A 15,380-nucleotide genomic window follows, 5' to 3' on the forward strand; every position below is an offset into this window, starting at 1 on the left:
ACTCCCCCAAACCCTGCAGCTCCACCTAAAACCTCTCTATCTGAAACAGTCATGTTTAAAACACAGCAGCAATATGATCTCTGTTGTATGCTGTGTGTCGTGGTTACAGGGGATCGAGCTAGTCGGGTCGGACTCGGGGACTGTCGTGAGGTGGATGTAGCTGCGTGTAGCTGCCGCTTAGCTTGTTAGCCTTGCTGATTAGCCTTAGGCTAGCTAGGTTGCTCCGAGTCAAGTAGCCGGGTTCTCGGCCGGCTGACCCGTAGAGTAACCACCTCTTCGCCAAATATGGAAAGTACACTCCCACTAAAATCCAAGATGGCGCAGCTCAAATGCCCATGGTTTGGTCACAAAACCGACTCCCCGAAACCAATGGATGACGTCACGGGTGCTACGTCCATGTTTTATATAGTCTATGTTCACTACACAGCTGTGCTGTGGGGGTCACTCATGCCACCAATGACACTAGTGGCAAATAATTGTAAATAATAGTAAATATTATGTCCATATTCGTTGGGAGTGGGTGAGTTATTTCTAAGGCAGTAGAGGAACCTGTCGTCCACCTCAGTCAAAAGCAGGTATTTAACATCCTGGTGAAGTTTTCCCCTCGTCATTGTTATGGGGACTGATTGTTCTTAAGTTTGACAATTTTAGACTAAGAAATATATATTAGAAAAACATTAATAATAACAACAGCAACAACAACAATAATAATAATACAATTGCTTTCACTAACTTCCTCATCAGAACTTTGTTCCCTGACAAGGGTCGAGAAAGCCCTTAGAAGGTTTCATACCAGTTACGTTGGTAAACTCTGTGGCTCTGCTTCTACATAAAAAAAAAACAAAACAACAACAAAAAATTTGTTTTACCAAAAACTATACAGTTAAATTAGCAAAAATAAATAAATAAAATTAAATATAGATTTTATATATATATTTTATTTAGTGGGCCCTTGCTAAAATGTCTCTGTAGGAGTAGTTTGAACTAATGAGCTCAGTCCTGATGGAATGTGGATAAGGTAATAAACATAAACATCAGTTTGATCATTGTTCATTTAATGGATTCTCTTTAATAAAACAACAAAAAAAGCAGCTAAATATACAATATTACATGCTTTATTAAAAGACTCATCTACTGTTTTGTATTGCACAAGGATGTTTTCAACCATCCAAGATCAAACTATACTTGATGATGCAGAAGATCTTTGACAGAAGTCCCAGCAATTTTTACTGACTAGAGCATAATGTGGTTATTGTCATTTAAAAAAATCACTAAGGAATGTGTAAGTGATGCCACAGCAGTGCAAAAGATGTGCAGAAACAGTCGAGCAGAAGCAAAAGGAATCCTTCGTAGTGCCACGGAAAAATGTTAACAGAATGCTTTCACCTAAAACGTTTGCACTTGACAAAACAAAAATCTCTTCACCCTAGTCTGTGATAACCGCTATTAACTATTTGTAGGTGAAATGGAAATAAAGCAGCCCTGTGAGTATCAGAAGGAGAAACAAATGAGAATACTAAGGTCCTTCAGAGAAAATACAAAAAATTAATTTAAAATTAACCAACAACAGGCGTACTCCTAAATATGAACACATATACAGAATCAGATCTAAAATGCCTGTTTTATCATTTCATGTAAACTTATAGTCCTCAGTAACTCAGGCTTATTGCTAGCTTGGCAATCTGTCTTTCATAGACTTGACTTACTGGCTGTGGCATGAACGAGTGATGGTGTCTGTATTCAAGGTAGTACCTGTACCAATAAAGTGCTAATACACCAGACAGCATGCTCAGGTTACAGTATACATGGCCTCTACTCTGTGTTTAAAATATACTGGTGTGATAGAAAAACAACAAGAACAACAAAAAAGATGAAGGTGGTTCCAGGTGATTCGCCACTTTACCGCACTGCCTTCTGACCGTTTTTGGAACAGGCCTGTTCAAATTGATATTGCTTTGGTACATAAGATCATTAAAATAATCACAGTGTGGTGATTTACTGAATGTCCATTCCCGAGAAGTAGTTACAGCTTTGCACCAAAATAAATATATGTGGTAAAACAGCAGTCTCTTCCGTTTTGACACTGAGACAACCCACCTACGCTTCAGCAATCAAACCTTCATCTAAAAACGACATGCTGAAAATAAAAAATCACAGCCTGGTCCCACAGATTAAGCATACTTCATTCCAGCGCTTCCAAATGTTTGAGCTCAAATCCTCAGCGAGATATAAATGACAGTAAGGAGAACACAGAAAGCTATAAATACAATAAATAGTTTTGTTCAGTACTCAAAGGGACTGTGGAGGAAAACAGACCCCGGGGTCAAACAGTCTTCTCGTCTTTGAAGCAGAGCCTCATTTCAAGCCTGATGGTCTTTTGGTCTGGTGGTGTAACTGAGAGTTACATTCGTTTACTACAAGGCAGAAGTGGAGGAAGTGTGAGTTTCTCTCCTCGGAAAATCTCACAGTGCTTTTCTCTCTGACTGTAAGCTCCATCCCGCTATCTGAGAGGGTCAGCAGGGACGCAGCAGGCTCTCCTCCTCGTGCTGTAAACCGGCAGCTCTTAGATCTTGGTGACATAGTTGTTGGGGAAAAGTCCCTGCTTTCCACGAAGTCGTCCTGTCCACCATCCAGATGCATCTGATCGGCAAACATGACAGAGTTAGTGTCTGGTTTCAGACTGAAAACATCACAAAAAGGATGAATGATAAGCCCATTAAATGCATGTCTTATTATGTGCTTACCCTCTTTGATGATGTCAATAACGTCATCAGCATTGAAGCTGAGCTCATCTGTGTCCTGAGCGTCGTAGGCGTACAAAGCTTTGCACTGGGGGACCTGGGGTTTGGGTTTGGGTGCAGGTTTGGGTCGTCCTCCTCCCGGCGGAGGCCTGCTGGCTGATGGTCTGTGGGCTCTGAGGTATCACAAGACAAAGAGAGAAACCAAACTGTCAGGACGATCTGTCAACCAGAGGACGCTAAATGAAAGACTCAGTTCACTGTGCTGCAGTGGCTGTGACGGTAACTCAGAAGTACTCTGGTATATGGAGTAATTCCCAAAGAGCATGCATAATCACCATCTTGTTATAATGTATGAAAACTTTGCAACTCCAGTTTTGATATTTTAATTTTGGTGTAGTCAACATTGTAATCCATCATAATGTGTTTTTCATCTGACAGCAACTGTAAATCATCAGAATTAGGGAGCATAAAAAATACATTTTTGTGAAGTTTATGATCCATCCTGCCTCATTCAAAGGAGCGTAGCTGTTCACAAATCAGCCACAAGATGGTGATATAGTGCATGTTATATTTTTGCCTACACAAAAGAACTAAAAAGAATCTAAAAAAAAATGTTTATATGTCATGAAGCCTGTCAGAGCAGAGAGTGTTGATCCAGAGTCAGTGGTACCTTTAAGATCTCAGTTTATTACTCTGTGTACTAGCTGTGTTCATTTACTTGGAAAAAAAGCCTGAGTTTGTAATGTTTATACTGGATCATCACCTTTTCAGATTATTCTTTAAACACAATGACAAATATGATATGAAAGACTATGACAAGGAACAACTAACTAACTGAGGATCAAATAGTTAAAGTGGCATCACCCCCAGGGGCAGTAAGCAGATAGTGAATATTTACTGAATAAAGATATATATGTCTCCCAGTGATGACTCTGTACTTGAAAGGAACTTTCATCTTTAGTGTTCATTTCCTTAGTAAAGAGGATCCCTGATTACAAATGAGCCATCAGAAGAGAAGCACAACAGGGATTCTTTCACTAAAAAAAAAAACCCTTTCAAGGATTTTTCATTACATAGAAATGAAAGATCCATCACACTAAGGTGAACTGTAAAAGAATTCCCCTTTGATATCCGTGAACTTGAGCGGCAGCAGAAAATGAAATATTAGTTGCGTACTACAGTGGGCTTCTTTAACAGGTTTGAGCTTTGCCTTATTTGAAGGGTAAAAAAACGACAAATGTACAAGAGAAGCAGCATCAACTTGTCCTGCGGCTGAAAGCTTTTCTAGTCCTGAACCACCACCCAAAACACTGCAAACACTCCAACTCACATTCCTCCATTTGAAGTTGGCCGTCTGTCTCCATTACTACAAAAGAATAAATTATCCAAATTATGTCAAATTACAGAAACGCAAGTATGTGTATTAGTGTGTCTATGGTGCCAATTTACATGTGTAAACAGCTGTGCATGTGAAGTGAGACTCTGTACTATACTAACATATTACTATATGTCCAACAGCCTTATCCCTTTAAGAAGGAATGCTGTTCACTATTTCATTAACAAATACACATGTAAGCACTGCATGTTGAGCTATGTGGAAATCAAGACTACATAAAATATAAATTATCTTTCAGAATCCTGTGTGAGTGTATACATGTATTTATACAGAGTAGTCACAATAATGTAAACACCTCATTCAAAAGGACATTAAACTGCGGCAACGTCAGGTCATGTTAGGTTTAAAGACAGTTACGAGGATTTGTCAGCCATTAACTGAAACTGAAAAGGGGGTCGGGTCTTGTGGGAAAATGACAATCAGCTAACTAAAAGAGATATAATAAACTTTTGCTGTAGTATGAAGGGCTGACAAATTTCCATTTAACCTAATATGACCACTCCTTGCATCAGTAATAGTAACTTGCTTTTTCCTGACATGTTTTGTGTATGTATTATGTTAACTTGTCTTCTGCTTTATGTATTGTGTGTGTTTCCAGTTACTTACCCGGCAGCTCCTTGATCAGGCACTTTCAGACAGTCCAGGTTTGGCTGCGGCCGGCTGCTGCCCCGCTCCTTCAGCTGGTTGATGTTGCTGGGGAGGAAGGGGCGTGTTGAGTTGCTGGATGAGGGATGCCTCTGGCTGTGATGCTGTGAGTTTCTCTGATTGGCTACGTGGTTGGTGTTTTTCAGGCCACCGTTCTGGTGAGCAACTGCGGGGGGAAAAAAAGGAAAATGATAAGGAGTTTGGTTACGCTGTGTTATTGATGGTCAACATGGATTGAAGACATGCTGCTCAAACACTTCTGAGATGTGAACCCTGTACCTGGAGGTCCTGGTGCAGCCCGTGAGGGGATGTTCTGGTGGGTTCTGGACATGTTAGTGCGACCCTGAGAGAAGCTCTTCCTGGTGGGGCCTGATGATAAGATAAGACACTGCCTCAGCATGTGACTTTAGCTCACACCTCAGGTATACATTGTCATGGCTGACTGTAAGAACGGGTCATTTCTGTACTGATGGGTCAGTTAATACTCACGTGTATTCTTGGGAAGCCCAGGGCCGATGCTGACCTGCAGGGATTTGCTCGAGGGCTTCAGCACAGGCATGTCTCCCTGACCCTGGATAAACATAACCTGCCGGGAGCCGCCTCCGCTCAAGAAGCCCCAGTTCTCCTTCTTCAACTTCATCTCCAGTCTGAGAATGACATAAATAAAAGTTTCATACCACAGTGAAGGTTCTGTTCCAGGCTGATTTCAATTTTCAGATCTTCTTCAGATTCGGTAAGTTCAAATAAATGTTTGAATGATGATTTTCTATGTCTTTGAACTGCAGAATTTTAAATTGACTAATTATTTACTAATTTACTAATGATATTTCTAAGGACAATGCTAAGAAGACATTACCTTCACAATAACAACAAGATGAAATTTAACTGAGAGAAAGAAATATACAGTCATTCATTGTGGTTGATTTGTGTAGTTTGTTGTGAGGGATTATGTTGCATGTGTTAACCTACGTGTTACTAAACTTGAGTGGTAGCTTCCTCTGAGTTTTCTCCTCAAACCTCCGAGCCAGTAAACTGATGAACTCTGTCTTAAAGACGCACTCCAGCAGGCTGTCGTACTCCTGCTCATGCAGGATCATGAAGTCGTCCTGCATTGTGCTGAAAAACATTGAGGAAAGTGCTTAGTAAAAGGCTTGTCTCTGACACAAAATTTAAAAACCCACACATTAGAGGTGATAAGAAACAAATCTCGCTGTGAGTATGTCTAGAAAACTGACATTAACACAGTTGTTTTGTTGATTTCAGCCTGCTTTCTGTTCTGCTTTGACGGAAGCTAAGATGGAGAGACAGCATCATCTTTCACATTTGCATAGACACAGAGGGAGCCTCACAAAGCAGCTCACATCTGAAGAGGGAAGACAGCTTGTGCCCGTAACCCACACAAGGATACTTTGTTCCTCACAGTGAAGTGGAGTTTTTCTCTGATGAGCTTTTTACAACTCCTGCTTTCGTTCATTGCACCACCTGGTCCATATTACCCCAGTGACTCAAAAGCCACATGCTTGCACCGACAGCTCTGTGATTTCTACCTCTGAAACAAGTTATAAAGGGTTCCCATCAACAACAAAGGCCCCACATGTCTTTTAGTCCCTTTTATTTTCGTTCCTTTCTTTGTAGTAAACTAGTCCATATTCTTTCATGAGAGTGTTTCTGATTGCATATTATTTCAGCAACATGTCTGAGATGTGGACCAAACTGCTCTCGGTCGGACCTGCACATACAAAGGAGACAGACAGACATATACAAGAGGCAGTTTAAATATACTCCACATGTTTTCAATGTCCCTTGTGTGACATTTACAGCAACATGGGAACTCGTGTGATTGGAAATCCAGACTGTGGCTTTGAAGTAGACTCATGACTTTCTGCAGTGCAGTGTCTACAGATTATACGATGGGTCCCTGCATAACAATCTCCCTCTGCTGCATGCTGAGCAGCCATTGTCTTGTTTTGGAAACAACTCATTACCTACTGGTATCTGCCTACACTTGTACCAATGGATTTACGTTCACAACAGCACACAGAAGTACAGGACTCAAGACAAGAGGTTTTATTCCAAGTTCGGTCTTGAGAGACATGAGAAGTAAAGGCGTATGATGTGTTCATTTTTCTGTTCGGACATTAGGACCCATAATGACTCTGGAGAGCTCTGTGTCCCAGTAACAGCTGTGTGATGTAGGACATCAGCTTTGAGATAAAGACACGAGCAAGTTTCACCGTATTCAGCAAGGTAGGGTGAGGTTTGTAAAAAAAAAAAAAGATATTTTATATTTTTTAATCTTTCATTTAACTTGCTCTGTCCCCCTGATATTTTTATCTGTTTTTCAAAGGAACCGTGCCCTGGAGACAAATCAAGAAACCACATGTAGTGTCTCATTTAAAATTAGATTTAAGCATAAATTTAGATTTAAGATTGGAAAGCGGGAGGTGGTGTAGCAGCAGGAAGCAGCACTTAAAGTTGACTTATGATACACTGAGTGAGAATTTGTTTAGTTTTTGTTTGGCATACACTGTGGTCATAAATAATCGGACAGTATAAGAAACATGCGACTAAAAAATTACTTCTGTGCCTTCTTGAGCTACCGTGAGGCAGTGAGCAGTTTGTACCTTAGTGACACCGCCAAGATCTTCTCCACATCAATCCGCCTCTTCAGCACCTCTGTCACCTGACCTTTCTCTGGTCCCTGTTTCACCTTTTCTCTTCCAATCAGGTACACAGATTTTGGTGTCAGTATCAAGTCTCTCTTAATTCCCTAGGTATAGAAAAAAAAAAAAAAAAAACACATGAACTCAATCAATGTTTTGTCAGATGTTGAGCCAAAGAAACAGGCTGCAGACAAGCCTGAAGAAAACCAACCTTGAACCGGCGGTCATATTTTGTGACTTTGTCCGCGAAGTCAATCTTTTCTCTTTTTCCCAGAAACTGTCGAAGCTCTGGCCTGTCGTCCATACCCAGGTAGTCACCTACAAAGTTTCTGTTGAGGCTGTGTCTCCGCCTCTCCTTCCGGTTCAACAGCAGGTCAGACGCTGGATGAACCCAGAAAGACAAGGGAGTGAGAAAGGGAGAAGGAAGACGGACAGACAGACAGGTAAAACTGTAAGATGTTACTTCACTCACCTTCTTCTCTCATCTGGACATACTTCTTGCGGGCCACATATTTCCTCCAGGCTTTTTGGATGCACCTGGCGTAGCCGTCAAACTTGCGCTCCCTCGTCTCTTCCAGCAGAAAGAGCTGTGAAGACAAACAAAGACACTCAGCACAACACACGGTGAGGGACAGACATACCTCGGTGCACAAACCTAAACACAGACACACCTAAACAGACTGAATGGAAGGAATTACTGCACACACATACTGAACATGCCTGTGTGCAGTTGAAGACACAAAACTCTGGTGTCACTGATAATGTTTAGACTGTTGTTTTATAATAATTATTTTTTTCTTTGTTTTTCAGAGTAAGAACGAAGGTTTTAATTTTAATCCATACTACTTTATAGTCAGGGTTTTTTATGGCTATTACAGTGAGACAGACTTGAAATAATGTGAACCTCACCCTTTGTGTAGTTCACTGAAAGTGTCAAATTGTGATTTTAGATTTGTTGATATTTTTTATATAATATTATGTATAATATCACATATTGTGCTATGCTGTTCTGTATAATTAATATCAGCCTACCAGTATACACATAAAAAAAACCTTAGTTTTATTCTTTGTCAGTAATTTCACCTCTTCCTGAACAAGGAGATGACTCTGTGCCAAAAGACCACCAGTCTTCTCACCAGTTCTGTCATTTCCTGATGGGCCTCTAGACATGCAATCACACTCTGTGTCCTCTCCCTCCCAGACTAAACATCCTGCCCACCGCCTCACTGCCGTAACAGGCATGGCATCGACACGGCCGGCCACAGGCCGCAGTATGATGGGACGGGAACAAACAGCGAGCAAGACCAAAGCACATCATGATAGATCAAACTTAAACTACAAAAGCTGCGAGGAGAAAAATGAACTGAGTCACTGACTGAGACAGTGACACTACACAGTCGCTGTGGTTTCAGTGTTTTTCACCAGAAGAGTGACAAATCCAACAACAAACAGCAGGTGAGGTTTTGGTTTGTTTTACCTCAAAGAGGAAAAAATTAAAGACAGTGGGAGGTTAAAAAAAAAAAAACACACTTTATACCAAAGCAGTAATGATCATTAACTAACAATTATTTTCATTATCAGGAATTATATTTATTTGTGTGATTAATGATTTTGTCAGCATTTATAAGTCGTATAAACATATAATAAATGGTTTAAAACCATATTATGATGTAGTTGTAAGAAGATATATGTATATTAATAAACATTTGCAGCTGTTTATAACCACATAACAGTGTGTTATATAACCATTTATTAACTGTTTATACTGTTTAAAAATGCTTAATAGAAGGATTTAAAGTTGTTTTGTCTGTCCGACAGTTGAAAATCCAAAGAAAATCATTTTAAAAAATTCAAATTCATTTTTAAAACTGTGGCAAACATATATTCACATATGAATGACAACTCTCTGTAGTCTTCACTCTGTCTCAGAGCAGCCCTTGTGAGACCTCTGACAGACAGTAAGCCCTCAGCTCATCCATCACCACTTGTGGGGGAGAAACTCTTCTCCAACATCTGGCTTGGCGTCAAACAAACTTAACTTATTCCATCCAACAGAAAGAAGCTTCAGTCATACATCTAATTAGCTGGTGTCAGTGTCTTATCGGACACAGAGACTTGTTTTGAGAAGCCTGGCAGCTCATTTCAGCGGTCCGCCCTGTCTGATATTTGTGTTTCATAAGCACACCTCAATGACTCGGACTCTCAGTCTGGCAGAGTGGGGGATGGGAGAGGCTCTTGGCAGTGCATGGCTGCAATGAATAAGTAAAGGCATTCAGGATCAGCTGTAAGGCCTGAATTAAGACTAAGATGTCTGTGTATAAGCTTCTAAACATTCATCTGTGTGTGTGTGTGTGTGTGTGATGTGTACAAATGTTAATAAGTGAAAGCTCAGACATCACACAAGTGCTGCTTTCATAGGAATCATGAAAAAAAAGTAGTTATGGTGGAAAAAGACAAGCCTTTACGATGTCCCCCCAAACTGTGCAACCACAGCCTGCGCTTGTGTTTTAGTTCAAGAGCAGTGTTGACTCAGTGCTGACGTGGTACAAGGGTCGGGTTCAATCTCCTCCCCTGCACCAAGGATTCGAGCATGATTTGGGACATTAGTGCCCTTTTATGGTGTTTAGTGTAAAATGGTGAGTTCAGTTTTTTCCCTGCTAACAAACAGGCTTTTGCGTGCCAGCAGACGTTCTGACATGTGATCTGAGTTTTACGTCTATACAAGAACAACATATGAAAAAGTTGGCCTACGAGTTTTTGCTCTGCAGTAAGTTTTCTTGGACAGCTTTCTTATAACGCGGTATTACAAAGGGCAGACACTAAGCGAAAGAACAGAAGACGTGACAGTCTGAAGGCGAGGCAGATGACAAACGTACCGACTCAGGGGCTTTAATGAAGATCTTGGTGCGGCCAAGCTGGAACTGATCCTGGTCCATGTTGACAGACCGTAAGAGATGAAGGACGCCTTGTTTCTCATCTCCTCGCCACGTTGGCCAGGACTCTTTGGTCAGGATGGCATACCTGACGACCAAAAAGCTTATCAGAGACAAAGAACTTCACATAATGAAGGGTGGTTGCGCAGGTTTGGATGAGGGGGGGGGGGGGGTTATTAGCATAATTTGACACAGGTTCCAAGCTGGACAAACAATCCAACATTTTCCGTCCAGTATCTGATTCCAATACCTAAAGTTAGGGCATTTACTACTCAGATACCTGAGTGGTAAAAAATCAGTATCCGTACCTGTACCTCACTGCATGGAATGTAGTGGAAACATAGGTAGCATGAGGCCATACATGGCACTAAAAACCACGACTGAATGACTGTAAATGGGAGTGGAAATACCGCAGTGGTATACTGGAAAAATATCGGCGTGGAAACCAATCAGACGAACCCTTACTTTTAAACCAAATCACAGTCAAAAATAAATAAGACCTCGCTGTGAGTCTGAGGTGTGCTACCTGTTGAGGAACTTCCTGAAGATTCTGCGGTAGGCGTAGCCAGCACGCCTCACCCTGATGTTTTCCTTCAAACCCAGATATTCCACCTGGTGCTTCACTCTAAAGATGAGAAACAAGATCCAGGATCAAAATTGTTGACAATTAATTTTCTGTTGATTGACTAATCATTTCATCTTTAAATTGGATATATTATATAAAGATAATACTGTACATGCTGACCACCTCCAAATGTCTTACTGCAATGAAAAGCTGATGAGACAAAAAAAAAAACCAAAACATCCAGAAACAAAAAGACTGTGACCATCAGTGTGGAGAAACCTGAAACACGTGTCTATATCCAGGAAAAAACAAAAAACATCCTCATGTAACTGGCTTTGATTTATAACCACAGCTAACTTGCATTCTGCTATCAGCGGTTTAGAGATATCAGCTATCAACTTTAACTCAAACATCTTTTGCCAGGTCTACAGCACAAAAAGCTTCCACTCCGCTAGCGGAAGAGTTTATCACGGGTCATTGTATGTAAAGCAGCTGCATTTGGCTAACTTTTTCCTCAAACAAAGACCTTAAGTACAACTCAGTTCACTCATGCTTCCTGTGAAAACAGCAGTTCCGTTGCTAATTAATGAGCCACTCTGTGCCTGATTCACAACAGGAAGGTCATAGGCTCTGAACAATACACCAGCGCTCTACATCTGAACATGGAGTGCCCAAAGCCTGTGAGTGGGGAAGAAAGAGCGGGAGACTGAAACAAAGGGATAAAGAGGGGGGGGGGGGGCGTCTCAAACATGTCTTACATATCTTTAGCCGGACAGAAAAAAACTGAACAAAAAAAGTTTAAAAACAAAATGGGTGAAGGCAAAACAAATCAGAACAATGATCCAGTGTTTGGCTTTTGTGTGAGAACAGCTAGAAACTCAGGCCTGTGTTTATCAAACGGCTAAAATGTGAAATTTTGGATTTAAGTGAGAGTCTTCACACTCAAAGAACGTTATACTCCTAATTATAATCTGGTTCCTCAGAGCACTCGTATATATGGAAGTTTGAGACACACAGGTCCTGGATGGTTGGCACTGTAAATGTTTGCATGTGAGTGGACGCAGTGTGTCAGTCACTTACCGGCTCTCTTCCCAGTCTCTGGGCTTCTTGGTTTCATTAGGTTTGATACAACGGATGTAGTGTGGAGTACATTTCATCAGTGTGCTCACCAAATCGTTGGCTTGTCTCTAAAAAGTGTAATTAGAGCAAATATCAAGAAAGGGGGAGAAAATAATGATGAGACAACTTAAAAGTCATGAAAACCCAAAATGCTGTGGCCTTTTTCTGACAGGGAATTCTGAAAGACACTCCACGGAATAGCAAACGCACACATTCCCTTGTCAAAGACCTTTCCCACAGCCACCCTGATAAGGAAGAGGGGCAGGTACACACATAAACAAACTTTACCGAACACACACCTTGATTTTGCTGCCAGCAGTTGTGGGTCGACCCTTCTTTTCAGCATTGAGGTTTTCTGGAAACAGTGCTCTGATGAAGGCACTGTCAGAGGACAAAGTGGAGGAGAGTGAGTAAGGACTGATACAGAAAGGCAGGTATCATCCTTGCATCAACATAAACAAAGTGTTGGAGACCTAAAAAAATATGCAGAGTTTCCCTGGCAGCTGAAAACAAAAATGCAGTTAATGATTAAAGAACCAAGGACCAACCACTAAGGTCATCGGTTTAAATTCCTGAACTACTTTGGAAGGTCCGAGTTGGGAAAACAAGCGTGTGTGTGTGTGTGTGTGTGTGTGTGTGTGTGTGTGTGTGTGTGTGTGTGTGTGTGTGTGTGTGTGTGTGTGTGTGTGTGTGCGTGCGCATGTGTGTGTACCCACTGTGAAGTATTTGTACAAACACCTCTCAGTGCAGCAAATCTCCCCAAGGCCACAGCTGTGTAGAGTAATGCCGTGGTTAAATAGAATAATTAATTACTTTTTACTGAAATTTGGAAATTTCCTTTTGCCTTGTGAAAAGAAAAATAATAAAGAATGTTGAACAAAAAAAAAAAAACCCAAAAAACAGGGAATTATCAGTCTGTGTTCCTCGAGAGTATCAATCCCATTTCATCCAGAATTTTTCACCCTTGGTAGATGTAACTTTTACACAAACCTTTTATTCATATCTCCAAAATACAGAGAGAGAAACAATATGTCAGTTCTAAAATTCAGTATCCTTGACATAAAACACTCCACGTTCTCCCAAAAGCACAGAAAAAAATAGACAATACCAACATATGCAGTCAACCGGTGCTGGTGCTGGGTCCAAATTCAAGCAATATTTTTTTCTCATCCTAAACTTTTAATTTATACATGAGGGACTTCACAGCAGCAGCATCACTGTATTAACACCATGATGTGTTGCTGCCGGTCAGAATGTAGCAGATATTTGTGAAGTTTCCATGTCTTCAAGCTTCTCTCAACAGAAGACACTCAACTAACTTCAAGAATATTTTTAAAGGCAATCTGTGCCTTTAAAAGTGAGTGTTTAAATTGTGACAAAGGAATATTCATGGCCATCTGGAGCAATGAACTGAGTCGCAGTAAAGCCCCCAATACAAATACTTAAGAAGCTCATCAAAATACACTTCAACTCTCTTCTTACTCTGTATATATAATCTGATGCAGGTAAAACAAAATAAACAGGTAAAACAAAATGCAGGTAAAACAAAATAAACAGATGTGAGGATCACCTTTGTGATCCGCACCTCTGTCGTTCAGGCCACAAGTATTTGTCTCCTTTTGAACTGTGTCAGCCGTTTCTGCTTTGAAAAGTATCATAAAAATGTGGTGCCTATCAGGCCTGAAACATACTGCTGCTTAGGATTTGACTTACTTCAACTTGCTTATGGCGCCACCTTTGGTGTTTATTATTTTATAATTTCAAAGTGCTTTTTCATGTTGGTCCTTTTAAGTCCGGCCCCTTTCTGGCTTTCTCCTGCTTTGGGTTTTGTTTGATTTTGAACTTCAGACTCAAGGCCATGGACCCAGAAGAAAAGATCAGCAGGTTGTGTGTACAAATAGACCAGAAGTCTGCTAATATTGTCCAGCTGACAATACTGGCCGTTCCTTTCTTCTCTATTCAGACCTGCTGCTGGAAGGAACGAGGCTGCTTCCTTCCTTCTCGTGCTTCCTTTATGTCTGACTGATGCCAAACTCTTTTATCTATGTGTGTGTATATATGTTTGCGTGTATGTAAAGTGAAGTTCATATATGTATTTTCCAGCACGTGTCTGAACGGCATTTCGGCATAACCTCCTTTCACGCCTCACAAAACCTGCCCACAAAGGGGGGCGAGCAGTGGCTGAGGCCTGCGGGGATTACACAGACAATGCAGGCTGTTTGCACAGATGGCCACTTTGACACAAAGGAAGGCCAAGAAACCAAAACACTGGGGGACCAGACTCCACAATGTATCCCCGCAGGGAGACTGCACTTTTAAGGCCAGACTGAGCAGACCCCGAAAGCTGCATATCGGGGCAGCAGCCAGACGTGATTCAGGGCAGAGGGCAAGACATAACCCAGCCCTGCACACTTGTGCTACGTCCCGCCAGCTTCCAGATGCACTGGAACGTCTGAAGCTCTCATTCAGATGTATTCAATTATCGCCATATGCATCACAATAGAAGACTCCCTTTAAGTGAGAGCCATAGAAATCCTCACCACCTGTTGGTGCAATGTGCAAATAGGAGTTACTTACATTTCACTGCTCTGCATCAACTCAATGAGGTCAGTAAAAAGGACGTCTCGGTTCCTCTCGCAGAAACCCTCCGCATCGTAGGACACCTGGAGGGGAGAGGACGAGATTGAACCATTTGCAACCTCCAGGAAAAATGAAAGATGACACCTGTGTGAAAATAAAAATGGTAACTGATATTCTGTCCTGAATCAGTGGCTTGAATTTTATGGGAAAAGAAAATGAAGGGTTGCAGATCCAAGCTTTACACCTCCCAGGATTAGTTTCCTTATAAAACCAGCAGTGGTTCAAGAGTGTATAAATTAAAGTGCGTTATTTCTGCTATACTGTCGGCTGAGACTGGAGGAATGTTTTGAGCCGGGTCATGGGAGCCCCTCAAGTCTTTATGGCACGGCTCATTAAGCCTGCGGTATGTGTGCCAGGCCGAGGCCACCACACATCTGGAGAATGACATGGGACAACCTCGGCCCAGACCACCAAAATGAAAATGAACGCAGAACAAAGGCGTCTAAGGAACTGTAATGTGCAAATGAAATAAAGCTGATTAACATGTATGACGTTGTCAGACACTGTTACATACGAGGAGGGGACTGCAACCATAAATAGTCAAATAACAGAGACTGGGAGGTGCAGGAAAGAGGGGCGTTAGTTCAGAACTGGAAAACTTAAAAGGACAAAGATGACGACACAAACTTCAGAATTAAAGTAGCAGCTGCAGAACTGGTATTTATGACAGATCATACA

At 41.3% G+C, this 15,380-nt stretch overlaps 1 protein-coding gene across 2 annotated transcripts in view; it reads right to left on the minus strand.

Moving 5' to 3' along the window:
* Positions 1-1,044: 1,044 nt before the first annotated feature.
* The window catches only part of myo1ea (myosin IEa), a 44,493-nt gene continuing 30,157 nt past the window's right edge, over positions 1,045-15,380 (minus strand). The window contains exons 15-29 of one of the 2 annotated variants that reach the window (XM_041033800.1): positions 14,640-14,725; positions 12,362-12,443; positions 12,024-12,130; positions 10,905-11,003; positions 10,322-10,466; positions 7,918-8,032; positions 7,657-7,826; positions 7,407-7,552; positions 5,752-5,898; positions 5,272-5,429; positions 5,062-5,151; positions 4,744-4,948; positions 4,072-4,107; positions 2,745-2,914; positions 1,045-2,640 (exon numbers count right to left, since the gene is read on the minus strand). In XM_041033800.1, coding sequence (XP_040889734.1) covers positions 2,564-2,640; positions 2,745-2,914; positions 4,072-4,107; positions 4,744-4,948; positions 5,062-5,151; positions 5,272-5,429; positions 5,752-5,898; positions 7,407-7,552; positions 7,657-7,826; positions 7,918-8,032; positions 10,322-10,466; positions 10,905-11,003; positions 12,024-12,130; positions 12,362-12,443; positions 14,640-14,725 — 1,833 coding nt within the window. In that variant the 3' untranslated portion in view covers positions 1,045-2,563. The remainder of the gene's footprint in view (positions 2,641-2,744; positions 2,915-4,071; positions 4,108-4,743; positions 4,949-5,061; positions 5,152-5,271; positions 5,430-5,751; positions 5,899-7,406; positions 7,553-7,656; positions 7,827-7,917; positions 8,033-10,321; positions 10,467-10,904; positions 11,004-12,023; positions 12,131-12,361; positions 12,444-14,639; positions 14,726-15,380) is intronic. The other variant, XM_041033810.1, reaches the window with a different exon arrangement.

This window comes from Toxotes jaculatrix, chromosome 1 (genome assembly GCF_017976425.1).
Source record: "Toxotes jaculatrix isolate fToxJac2 chromosome 1, fToxJac2.pri, whole genome shotgun sequence".
In the NCBI taxonomy this organism is placed as follows: Eukaryota; Metazoa; Chordata; class Actinopteri; family Toxotidae; genus Toxotes; species Toxotes jaculatrix.